This window comes from Populus trichocarpa, chromosome 12 (assembly GCF_000002775.5).
Source record: "Populus trichocarpa isolate Nisqually-1 chromosome 12, P.trichocarpa_v4.1, whole genome shotgun sequence".
NCBI lineage: Eukaryota > Viridiplantae > Streptophyta > Magnoliopsida > Malpighiales > Salicaceae > Populus > Populus trichocarpa.
In genome coordinates, this window is record NC_037296.2 from 12,861,792 (window position 1) to 12,875,447 (window position 13,656).

The window sequence follows — 13,656 nt, forward strand, 5'->3', positions numbered from 1 at the left end:
CACTAAAGCATTGATAATGAAGAAAAATATACAGCGAGTCTGCAAGCACAGATAATAAAGAACAGCAGGCTGCATTTTATCCAGCAACAGTATCAAAGCACAAGTACGCATCAACAAAGAAGCAATATTGTTTCAAAATCAAGACATACGAAACACTTCCATGGAGAATTAAAACTTATGTTGCTAGCAGCACTAGCATGGTTCAAATCATGGCCTACAAAGGGGGTATAACTCGCAAAAAATTAAGTTGTCTTTGCTCCGGCAGAGCTTATGGTCATCCAGAGTTTCCCATGCAGCAAGTAGAACAGACAACATACAATTATTGCTTCTTCTCTTCTGCCTTCCTTGGCTGTGAGGAAAAAAAACAGAGAATTATAACAATGTAAAATAGAGGGAGGTGGTAACATGTAAATATGCAAAAGAAAGCATAGATCATGGAAAACTAGGAGAAATGAATGCAGAAAGAAGATGCAATCTCATTGTCACCTCATTACCAAGTGTAAGGGGAACGGAACAAGTGGTCAGTAAGAAAAGGCATAGCTTTGTGAATGACGCCCTTAAGCACCAACTCCTATTTCTAGCATTTCACAACCTCCTGCCTCATCTTTTTCTTGATAAGCAACCCTTTCTCATAAAGAATCATGAGCAATCAAGCCACAACAAGATTCAAACTGGATGATTAGAAGGCAATTCACACCACTAATTGACTGCCTAACTTGAATGAAAGCATGAGTTATTGGAGCCTCTTTTTTAATGCAATTAAACTTGGCCAATTAAGTGGGCTGGCTCCGCTCCTTTTCCTTTTCTTTCTTTGTTTTATAATCTTATGAATTAAGCAGTTTTATTATTAATATTAAAAGAATTAAAGAATACCAGTGAGGATGATTGGCAAACACCCAATCAGTCAAAAACCCCATAACTGAACTGACTTAATATAGTAAAAACACCCGCCCCAACCAAGACAGACCTTGTCAGCACCTAAAAAGCACAGAACCTTTAAAACAGGCTCTCTAAGAGAGCTCGTGAAATCACTTGAAGCAAACTCACCATCTACAGCCAAGCTAATGCATTAGTCACTCTTAACAACTCATGCCAGATAAGGAATTTGGAGAAACACAGGCTGTTAGCACATACACAGATAGAAGGAGACATTAATTCAGTAGCAGCGTTGTCAAAAACTCCAAAGAAGCCACAGATTGGGTGAATAGTTAAATCTTCCCACAAAAGACTCTAGCATGTGCCACGTTTAACCTTATAGCAGCAGCAGAAGATGAAACACAAAATTCAATGAGAATTTTTGGACACTGTTAAATGTCACAATCCTCATCATCTAGATGCATCCACGCTGACACAAAAGATGCAAAAGGCCAGATACCTGTTATCTTTTCGAACACGCATTTGTGATTCACAATGTGCCTTCTTATCCTGGAAAATCCTTAATACTATCGTCTACATATCATGTATCACAGGTCCATCACTCCTTTCTTCCAATTCAACCAGTGACCCAAAATTAAGAGTGATACTTTTGGTTCCTCAACAATTTGCGCCATCATCAGTGATTCATTCCACTTACAAAATAAGTTATGATAAACTACAGAATAACTGTGATACTTCCGGCTACCCAAATGAAAATCACAATGGATGTCAAGTCCTACCATGGAGTAACAGAAAAACACACCACCTGTTCGACAAAATGTCCAAACGAGAGCCAAAAAACAAAAAACCACCTTATCAAAATACCAAAAACAAATACAACCAGCAAGCACTAACCTTAGTACCGGGAGCAAACTGGTGGAGCTCTTCTTCAGGGATAATAACAGGCCACTTCTCTCCAGCCTCACGAAACATTTGCTCGGTCTCAAGAAGCTGACCCTTTTCCAAAATCATAGTCCTAATGGCCTGTGCAGGAGTAGAAGTGGCATCGAAAGCTTCCTCGACGCCATTGACGAAAGTAACAGTGATCTGTGGTGGGAAATCGTCGGTGCGGCGCTTGACAAGAACCTGGCAAGCAGGGTTGGATTCTTTGGCCTTGCGGGCATTGCATTGAGCTAAGAACTCCATACATGAGGCTACGCGTGGGTCTAGTGCGTTGAATTCAATTTTTACCTTTGAGAGGAACTTCAACATTTTTTTTCTTCTTTCTAGATCTTCGGAAATCAGCCAAATCTGTGAAGGTTGCCTGTTGGGGTTGAAAGGGATAAACTGAAACCCCCAGCGCCAGCGGTAACTGTATTTGCAGTCGCTCAGTGTTTCAAAACCACGCCACTCCACACCATTTTAACGTATACTAGCATATTTGATCCTGGTTTCCTCATTTAATAAGACAACGATCATCAGGTTTCATCTTATACCGTTTTTTATTTATTAAAATGATATCATTTTAATTTTTTATAAAAAAACATTTGAAATGATACCTTTTTAGGTGGTATTTTTTAAAAAAATAATTCAAGACACAAATCAACTCGTATATTTACGGAATTCGAGATTTAAGTTGTATCCCACATTACTGTAGTAGTATGTGATTCGAAAATTTGTGGGAAGCAGCGATTTTTAGATTTTAGATTAATACATCACTAAGAGATTTCTTACCTTTTCACATAATAGACGTATTTCACTGTATTATTGTTATCAAAAGGCATATTTACTAGTTAAATCAATAACAATTTTTTTAAAAATGTTAAAAAAATATAAAGAATACATAGAATTTATTAAGTGTCGTGAGTCTGGCAACAACTCAACTCTATTGGGTCTTGTTAATAGCAAGACTTAATGTTATCGGACTTTGTTGGACAGCAAGCCCAAAACTATTGGGTCGTGCTGAGTCCTGGTGAGTGGCAAGACCCAACTCTACAGGGAGAAAACAAATTCAACCATCTCATCTCTATTGGGTTCTATGTGTTCATGTTTGTATCTGTTTCATAGGTTGATTTCTGTCATTATAGTTTGGAAAATGTTACCAATTTCAGTTGGTCTTGTTCTCATTATGTAAATGTCAAATGCTTCTGAAATCAGGGTTTGGATTGTCTTAGACTGACCGTGGGAAAGTGCATTATCTAAAGGTGGAAGGACTAAGAATAATGTTCCCTGGCTTGTTAAGAAATGTTGAGATAAGTCGGACTGGCAAAGTCTCTGGTTTCATTTGAGATTTTCATTAACTGTTTTGTTCATCGTCCTTACGAGGTTTGTTTTGTGCCGGATATATTATCTTAAAGGAGCTGATCAGGAATGGCTGTGAGATTTTTGTCAGTAAAATTTCCCTAGAAGCTAAATGAACTCTAAGTTCACTAAATTGTAATCGATGCTCTAATATGTCCTTTAGGCAACCAGAGGTCAAGGACTATACATGTGCAGGATGGGCATTGAACATGGTTAACAACTCAATTCCATTCTATAATCCTTCTCTGCATTCATTATATTGCCTATCCATTTTGAGTACCAGAGATTCACTGTGTGTGAACTGTGAAGCAATTCATGTTGCCAGAATCTAGGAATGTGTTTGTATAATATGTTTGGCTATCATATTCTTTCCACAAAGTAGTGAAACAGGCTCTACGTTGCCCGTGGAATACTTTTTGTAATCTATCAAATTCAAACCAACAAAGACTGCAATCTAATTTTGATTTGTTTTCATCCTTAAATTATTCATTAGGCTAAGATATTTTGTTGGTAATCTTAAGGTTTTGAAATTAATATCCAATTTCTAGATCTGGTTTTTTTTTATATAGATTCCTCTGGTTTTTACTATGAATAAAAAGTAGTGCTTCTACCCGCTAGTGTGTCAGAAATTTGAAGCATATATGGTGCCCCTAGTAAAGCAGGGTTAAATAACTTTTAGGTTTGTGTTCAAGTTTCTATAATCATTTATCATTTCTCTTTAAGAATTTTCATATGTATATTGTTGTCTATATTTCTAAAGAAAACAATAGTTGTGTAATATATTAGAAACTAGTTCTGGTTCTTCTACCAATGGTCCTTGCACATTATTATCATGTTATATATGCATATTAGGAAACTAATCATACAGAACCTAATATTATGGGATGATTATGTCAGGAGTAGGAGTTCTAATAGTTATGATGATAGAGCTATATTGTTATGGAGATTAGATTGGGTTCAAAAGCTTGTGCCTCTAGCACATTAAGTTGCAAGTTCCCAAGTTTTCTTATATTAGGTGCAGTAGTAAAGAAACTTCATGCTAATAAGTAGATGTTATGACTTTAAACTAATACATGCATGTTATTCATCACTTGCATCTTACCTGCATTAAAAGTAAGTTTTTAAAGACAGTCAGGTGATGTTAATACTGTGTTATTCCTCTGGATACCCCCAATCACTTCAAAATAATAGTCAACTAAACAATTATACAAACCAGAAGCTGTCATTTTTAATTTACGAGGTTCAACTAAGAATTAAAATGCATCTATTATTTGGTTCAAATAAAATAACAAGAAAACAACATTCATTGTTGGTTAATAAAATTTGTTGTCTCAGTTGCTTTGATAGCAACTCTCAATTGATCATTACAAGAACCAAAAAAACTAGGCATTTAGGTCAATTCAACTTTATGCATTTGATTATTAGCCATATGTTATCATACCATACATAAACAATGTACCGAAATTTGAAAAATATAATATCATTTTGCTAAAATTTAAATCAAATATTACCCGATATTTAGACTTATTTAGGGAAGTGATTGCTCTTACATAGCCTCATATGGATTGGCTTTGAGTTGTGGTACGACAATGTTGAAATTGATTCTTTTTTTTAATTTTACTATTGCTTTTTTAATGTTTATTAGGAATAGATAACTTACCTGTCATTTTTTCTTCCTAAAAGCCTTTTTTTGTTTTAGCGTTCTCAGCCTTTATCTTTCTATCCTCAATCACATTGCTGCAATCATGTTACCGCTGTGCAACAAGTGAGGCCTTAATGCTCACATGATCGTATTTAAAACATGACTTATTTGTCATCATTTCAAACATTGGTTGGTTTTCAAGCATCTGACACAATTACAATTTATTATTATGAAAATGAAATACTAAATTGAAAGTAATATTTCATTTCCTGAATAGTACTTTCAATTTAATGTTGAGTGGCTTCTGTCAGAAAATGGAATATTAAATTGAAAGTAATATTTCATTTTCGTAATAGTAAATTGTAATTGTATCAGATGCTTGAAAACCAACCAAGGTTTGAAATGGTGGCAAATAAATCATGTTTTAAATGCAGTCATGTCAACATCAAGGCCTCACTTATTGCTCAACGGCAACATGATTGCAGCAAGGTGATTGAGGACAGAAAGATAAAGGTTGAGAACGCCAACGAAAAAAAAGCTTTTAGGAAAAAGAAATGATAGGTAAGTTATCTATCTATGCCAAATAAACATTAAAAAAACAATTGTATCAGAAAAAAAAAATCAACTTCAACACAGTCGTACCATAACTCCAAGCCAATCCATATAAGGTTATGCAAGAGCAATCACCTTCCTAAGCAAGTCTAGATGTCAGGTAGCATTTGATTTAATTTTTAGCAAAATGATGTCATATTGGCCAAACTTCTTTCAATACATTGCTTATGTATAGTAGCATGTGACTAATAATCAAATACATGAGGTTGAATTAACATAAGTGCTTAGTTTTTTGCTTGTACTAATCAATTGGAAGTTGTCATCAAGGTAGTTGAGATAACAAATTATATTAGCCAACAATGGATGTTGTTTGCCTATTATTTTATTTGAATCAAATAATGGATACATGTTAATTCTTAGTTGAACCCCATAAATGAAAAGTGATAGCTTATAGATTGTATAATTGTGTAGTTGCCTATTAATTTGAAGGGACTGGGGGTATCCATAGAAATAATACAGTATTAACATCCATGAAAAACCTAGTTGACCTTAAATATTTATTTTGAATGCAGGTAAGATGCAAGTGGGGAATAACCTAGGTTGAAACATGTATTAGTTTAAAGTCATCACATCTACTAATTAGCATGTAATTTCTTTGCTACTGAACCCAATACAAGAAAACTTAGGAACTTGCAACTTAATGTACTAGAGGCACAAGCTTTTGGGCCCAATCTAATTAGGCTTCTCCATGACAATTTAGCTCTCTCTTCCCTACGAGATAACTATTAGAACTCTTACTCTTGACTTAATCATCCCATAATATTAGGTTCTTTATGATTAGTTTCGTGACATGCATATATAGCATTATAATAGTGTGCAAAGACCATTAATGAAAGAACCAGAACAAGTTTCTAATATATTATGCAGCTACTGTTTTCTTTAAAAATTAGAAATATAGAAAACAATAAACATATAAAAATTCTTAAAGAGAAATGGTAAATGATCATATAACTTGAACACAAACCTAAAAGTCATGTGCTTCAAATTTCTAACACGCCAACTAGTAGATTAGAAGCACTACTTTTTGTGAATAGTGGAAAACCAGAGGAATTTTTAAAAAAAACAGATCTAAAAATTAGATGTTAATTCCAAAACCTTAAGGTTACCAACCAAATACCTCAGCCTAGTGACTAATTTAAGAATGAACACAAATCAAATCAAATCCTAGTCATTGTTGACTAATTTAAGAATGAAAACAAATCAAATCAAATCCTAGTCATTGTTGATTTGAATTTGATAGATTAAAAAAAGAATTCCACGCGACATGGAGATTTGAGCATTGCAAAGTTTCGGCTGACATAGGTATCATGAGCAAAAGGGAATACATTTAGCTATTTCTGTTGTGTCGAGATAGCAATGTGCCTAAAAAAACTTGCATCTCAAATTTAATTCCTAGGTGATGGAATTGTTTTCAACATTAACAATGGATGTTTTGCATCATCAAATACAAAACAGACAAATTTTGGACAAAATTGAGCAAACACTTGGGCAACCAATGGCTGTTCTTAACCCAACAAAAGTGAAACAGTAATTCTCATAAGGCTACGAGAAATAAAGAAGAATCAAAGCAAAGAAGAATCAATCCTTTTCTCGAGGAGGCACAGGTGTTAAAATGCCATCCTTACAATCCAACAGCAATTACCATAGCAATTCTCAGACTATTAACTCTATAAAAAGTGAATCCTTAAAGATATTCTAAATTACTACGGAATACAGATGTACAATGACCTTTTTCTGGTAATATTTCTGGATTCAAATCAATCCAAAGCTCAAGGTTGTAAGAACCTCAAACACTTGTCTCAGGGCAACAAGTGGTGAGGAAAAAACAAACTAAAACTGTAAGTCACTTTATTGGTTTGTGGTTAAGTTTCCATCGAAATCTCCCACCTATAATACAGAAGATAAAGAAAAAAGATGACCTAATAGACTATAGGGAAAAAAAAAACAATTTTCAATGTTATGCAATTATTGATTTCTCTGAAACAGGTAAATAATTGGAATGTAGGAAAATAAAACGCAGAACTAAACACTACCAAAAAAGAGGAAAAGAGACTCGATAAATAAATAAATAAATCTAAGCCTAAAAATCTGCTAAGTCTTGATCTATTCTTGGGGTTGTCTTCCTTTGATCTATCCCTCATCACAAAAACACAGCAGACAGCCATGAAAACACATCCTTTTCTCCTTTAGTTCTCTTGTAATAAAATCTCAAACTCAAATACAACAATTCAAACCAAAAAAACATGAACATGGGTCCTCCAAATATATGAGATCTTTCTCAAAACAATACTAACAGTGACATCTTTTTGCTTATTTTCTTGCCTCGTAGACAGATCTCTTAAAGACATAATTGGGTTAAAGAAAACATGGTTCATGTAAGATCAGGAAAAGAAAACACGACACAAACCTATACTTCCAGCAGAACTTTTTTACGTCACCCCATGAAAACATGGTTTATAACGTCTGTGAGTGTGTAGCCCAAAGAAATCTAACTGGACAGGTTCGGATCCGGTGAGCGGAGAAAGGCTGCCGAAATAGGTAAGGCTTCGCCGGTCATGATACTGTAGAAACAGATAAGGATGGAGATAGAAAACGGAAAACCAAATAGGTTAAACGAAACAATTATAATGAATTTAAAATTTTTTATTTTTTATTTTAAATTAAATATTTTTAAATTATTTTGATATGTTAATATAAAAAATAAATTTAAAAAATAAAAGATATTGTAAAAAACTACTCGTACTATACTCCTAAAACACGCTTATATATTTCTGATTCTATCCGTCTTTCGACTGATATGTGATCTGTCATTTAAATTTCTTTTATGTTTCTTTCATAAATTGTTTAGAGGGTCAGTAAAACTCATCCCCGTATAATCAGTCAAATATTTCGAGAATATTATTTTTCACACTAACATTTTTCTTTTTGCTTTTATGCTCAGGCTCAAATACAAGTTGGGCATGGACACGTTCACGCTCAAACCCAAAATTGATGAGGAGGCGTCCACGGTCAACCCCAATTGGGTTTGATGGTGGATGCGTCCACGCTCACATTGGGTTTTGGCGTAGACGTCTGCTCGCTCACCTTGAGGTTAAGCGTGGACGCGTCCAAGCTAATCTTGGAATTTAGACATAGACATGGACGCGCCTGAATTTTTTATTATAATAAAAATAATTATAACACAAATAATATTTTTTTTATCATTAAGTATTTTTCTTAACAAATGTATAAGGAACAAACACAACTATAACATTGACATTTTAGCTTAATATTTTAGTTATATGCATAATGCCATTAACACTCTTTAAATTCTACTAGTCATGCAATCCGCTCTCCACAGGAATAAAAAACATTTTATACTGAATGAAAAAAAAAAAAACCATATAATATTAGTTTTTTTTTTCATTTCTTGTTGTATTTGGAATTTTGATTGCAATTACGCTTCAAAGTGTTTTTTACTTAGAAATATATAAAAATAAAACTTTTTATTTTTAAAAATTATTTTTTACATTAAAACAATATAAAACTATAAAAATAAATTTTATTTTAAACAATTTATACCGCGTTACCAAAAACTGCTCATACAGCAGAGCAGCAAAGCATGCACCGAAATACACAAATCAGTGAATTATAGATCAACAAGAGTACAAACCTTACTGCCAAAGTCTCGCACAGCCTATCCCAGAAGTTCATGATATCAGAACCAGTCAAAACACTGGAACCACCTTCCCTTAAGATATATAAAATCAAAAGCCCATATGGAATGAACATGGTGTTGGTGAACTGTAAAGTTCAACTGGCATTGCCGAATAGTTGGCAAGAAAGGCGAGATCTTGCATAACTGTAGGTATTTTTTCCGTAGTAACTAGTAATAATACATGCCAAGGAGTTTTTGATGGAGTTTCCGTCCTCCAGGATCCTGGGGTATCCCTCCATGTATAGTTTTTGACGTTTAAGCTTTGTACCAGTGTTTGTTTGCTTCATTCTAACAAGATTTAGTTCCATCAGCTTTTATTTTATATATATATATATATATATATATATATATATATATATATATATATCCACGTAGCTTGTACTTTTTGCAATGGACCATACACGTTTAAATTTCGATTTTATAAAAGCTAGTGAGTGTTTGTTTTATTATTATAAATTATATATATATATATATATATATATATATATATATATATATATATATATATATATATCCACGTAGCTTGTACTTTTTGCAATGGACCATACACGTTTAAATTTCGATTTTATAAAAGCTAGTGAGTGTTTGTTTTATTATTATAAATTACTTTTCAAATTATTTTTTACATAAAAATATTAAATTAATATTTTGTTTAAATGATTTTTGAATAATTTTTATTTAATAAAATATAAAATAAAAATAAAATTGAATTTGAGCGTGGACGTCCACGCCCACATTAGGGTTGGGCGTGGACGCCTGCTTGCCCACCTCAGGGTTGGGCGTGGATGTCTGCTCATCCACTGCGGGGTTGGTGTGGATGCCTCAAACCCAACTTCGGGTAGGCGTGGACGCGCCCGAACTTTTAATTATAATAAAAATAATTATAACACAAATAATATTTTTTTTTATCATTAAGTATTTTTCTTAACAAATGTATAAGGAACAAACATGGCTATAACATTGACATTTTAGCTTAATATTTTAGTTACATGCACAATGCCATGAACACTCTTTAGGCTATGTTTGTTTTTTGAAATTCACTTTCCGGAAATCCATTTTCCAAACTTTTTTATATTTGTTTGCCATTAGAAAAGTTGGTCAATGGAAAACATTTTCCAGTCAAAGAAAAATTTGACTTGGTTTTCAGGAAAGTGTTTTCCTGGAAAATTTGGAAGGAAAACACTTTCCGGAAGTTGTGAAAAATTTAGAAATGTCATATTATTTGCTAATTATATCAAATTTGGTCCTCAAACTTTTGATTGCTATATATATTTTGTTTTGAATATTTATTTTTCAATTTCATCTCTTAAAAATTATTTTTTATATTAACTTTGGTCCTCATTTTTATAATTGTTATTTGTTTTTTCCTTATCATTTTTTTATTGAAATTTTTAATGTATCAAATTTGATCCTCATTCTTTTGATTGTTATTTATTTTATTTGAAATAATTTATGAAATGTTAATTATTATTATTTTAATTTCTTCATCTTTTATTTTTTTTATTTTTTAGATTTGATCTCTATTATTTTGATTATTATTTATTTTATTTGAGATAATTTATGAAATTATATTTTTTTTCAATTTCATTCTCATTCAACTTTTTAATTTGTAAGATTTGTTCCTCATTATTTTAATAAACTTGAGAAAAATAAAATATTAATAAGTTATTTTACAGCTCACTTTCCATGACATAACCAAACACTGGAAAGTGCTTTCCAACTTATTTTTTATTACACTACCAAATATCAGAAAATAATTTATTTTTCTAAAATTTACTTTCCAAAAAAAATTACTTTCCAGCAAATAAACAATTTCTAAAAAAAATTACTTTCCAGCAAATAAACAAGGTCTTAACAGGAAGGATTGCGCAAGGCTAATCAACCTGGGTTTGCTGGACGGTCCAGCCTTCAAGTCATGATGGGTATTTGTATGGTTAAAACATCTTTCAAAGGGCTATAATAATTTACTATGGGCCATTTGCCGCTTGAGCAGAAGCCCATATTTGGTGCTTCCACTCTCAATGGGCTTGCCACACGTTACCTTGGCGCCCTGCTGCACTCTCTTCCATACAAATCCAAGTAAACGTCCACTGCGAGGGAATATTCTGATTTGCACATTGAATATTTGAATGGGCTCTCTGACCACTGACGTTGTGACGTGACCCCAGCCACCGACTCATTTCCGCTCCTTTTCTTTAGGTGGCTTTTGAAAAACGTGTAAAAAAGGCGATGATTGTGCAGTTGTTAAATTTGCAAATTTCTTTGTCTTCAGTCTTACTTTTCATTAACTCCGATGGCAAAGGCGGGAATTGATTTTAAATCGGATAAGTTAGATAATTAGCGCACAAAATATAAATAAATAAACGGTGAGTTAATATTAGATAAAAAAAATTGGTGAAATAGTATGGTTTTAAAATATTATAGTTTAGAAAATATAATATTTTAACAATATTATAATTATAAATCACGATATCAATTATAATTTTATCGCGAATCACAATATTTAATTAGCAATAATTGTACAACATTTAACGTTGAAGAAAATTCATCAATAATTAAACATAATTCATCGAACAAAATCTAATTGAAATTTCCATGCTAAATTGCATTAAATTAAATTTAAATTTATAGAAAATTAATATAATTCAAAAAAATATCAAACTCTTGAACTTATCAATAATTTAATAGAACATGTAATTTGTCACGCAAATACCGCATTCATGCTCTTTTGTATTAAATCATCAAATTTGGTTAATTGCATTATTACTTGATTCCAATGATATAAACAGAACCCCTAATTCGACAGCTTAATATCAATTAAACTAGACACATAATTAACTAAAATAACTAATTTATAATTAATTTAACTTATTGTCATGTTCAACTATGTGAAATTAACACTAATTAATGATATTATCTAATTTAACATTTTTCAACAAATCCTGAAATTCACCATGAACCATAAATTTAATCTAAACAATTATTTCATCTGAACCAAATCAAACATAAATTCATAACAATGTAGTATGTCTACCTTGCTCATTGGACTATAAAAAAGGTTAGGGTAGCAATAGTAGCAAAAGCAGCGACAATAAATGCAATGATGGATTTTTAACACAAAAATATCCAAGGATGCTTGGAGACTAAAATAAGTTTAATTTTTTTGTTATTTTAATGGGAAATCTAAGTGTTTAGTAGGGTTTTTTAGAGGAAAATTGAAGGCGTCTGTGGTATTTTAAGAGAGAGAGAGAGAGAGAGAGACAATGCATGTATGTTGTTGTTCTTCGATCTGAAGAGTTTGAATTTTAATTGATGTCGCCCTTCTAAAATGCAACATCTTAAGTTGTCACGTTTCAGAAGCGTCACATTTGACAATATCGCGCTTCCTAATATCAATATTTACCAAAAATTGTGTTTTTGAAGTGCGATATGATCAAACTATATTATTTCACCAAATATTTCTGAAACGACGTCATTCTATCAATTTTACTATGTTAATTTTACAAAAAAAAAAAAAAACTTTTACCCTGCTTAGCTATGCGGGTGCGCTTTTGCAAATGTTTTTACTTAAATTAATATTTTGTTTTTATGTTTTTATATTGTTTTGATGTGTTAATATCAAAAATAAATTTATATATATATTATTTTGATACATTTTCAATCAAAAAAATACTTATAAAAAATCATTATCATAATATTAAACACACCCAAAACCGCCTCATAGTTAGTTAGATCTAGGAAATTTGGGACTTGGAGACTGGTGGCTTTTGTTTTGCTGGAAAAATTATTCTCACAGCTTTTGTTTGTCCGCACTAATTCATGCACATTATTTCTTTTTAGATTTTAATTTTGTAAAAGTTAAAATATTTTATTTATTTATTTTACATATAAAAATTAATTTTACAATAATTTTAATCAAATACATGTTTTTAAAAATTATCCTTTTAAAATCACAACTAAAAATGTTTTTTTTTCTTAAACTCACTTCTTTTAAATCATAATTACAAGAAATATACATATAGAGTATACCTGTCTATGCGATGCCTGCAAAAACAAGTATGATTTTAGAGTTGAATCCATATTAAATTTAAATTGAATAAAAAATATACTAACTTGGTAAAACTAGTTAATTAAACTACGTCTTTAAGATTCAATTAACTCGATTATAAAATGATAGGGTTAATTCTAGAAACATTTAAAAAAACAAAATAATGCTTTTTAATGAAAATAATTTATTCAAATTTACCTATAATTCATGGTCATTTTCGGTGAATGTAAGCGCTGTCTTCAAGGCATGCCCTTCGGTTAGTAATTGTACAGAGTACACAACAAAACAAAAACCTTGAAATAAAACCAAAGAAAGATAGATGTCGTATTTCGTGAGGAAGTGTCGAGAACGGCATCGCTTGCTTTCTGCAGGATCTTTAATTTAGTACTCCCGCAGTTCGCAGAAGAGTTGGAGCAGAGAGCGAAAGAGAAAGTGATTTCCCTTTCATTTTTCGTTTTCAACCAAGATATTTTTTATTTTTATATTTTACTAAAAAATTAT

General features: G+C 31.8%; 1 protein-coding gene across 1 annotated transcript; it reads right to left on the bottom strand.

Moving 5' to 3' along the window:
• Positions 1-52: 52 nt before the first annotated feature.
• On the bottom strand, positions 53-8,033 carry LOC112323527 (uncharacterized). Its single transcript, XM_052446105.1, has 3 exons — positions 7,818-8,033; positions 1,771-2,302; positions 53-349 (listed from the first exon to the last, which is right to left on the bottom strand). The coding sequence occupies exons 2-3, from the start codon at positions 2,125-2,127 to the stop codon at positions 320-322; spliced, it is 387 nt and encodes a 128-aa protein (XP_052302065.1). The 5' UTR covers positions 2,128-2,302; positions 7,818-8,033; the 3' UTR covers positions 53-319.
• Between the last annotated feature and the right edge of the window lie 5,623 nt (positions 8,034-13,656).

Coding starts and splice junctions, on each gene's coding strand:
- LOC112323527 (XM_052446105.1), bottom strand. CDS start 2,127: ATGTTGAAGTTCCTCTCAAAGGTAAAAATTGAATTCAACGCACTAGAC. Junction 350..1,770: donor AGTTTGCTCCCGGTACTAAG/GTTAGTGCTTGC, acceptor TTTTCCTCACAG/CCAAGGAAGGCAGAAGAGAA.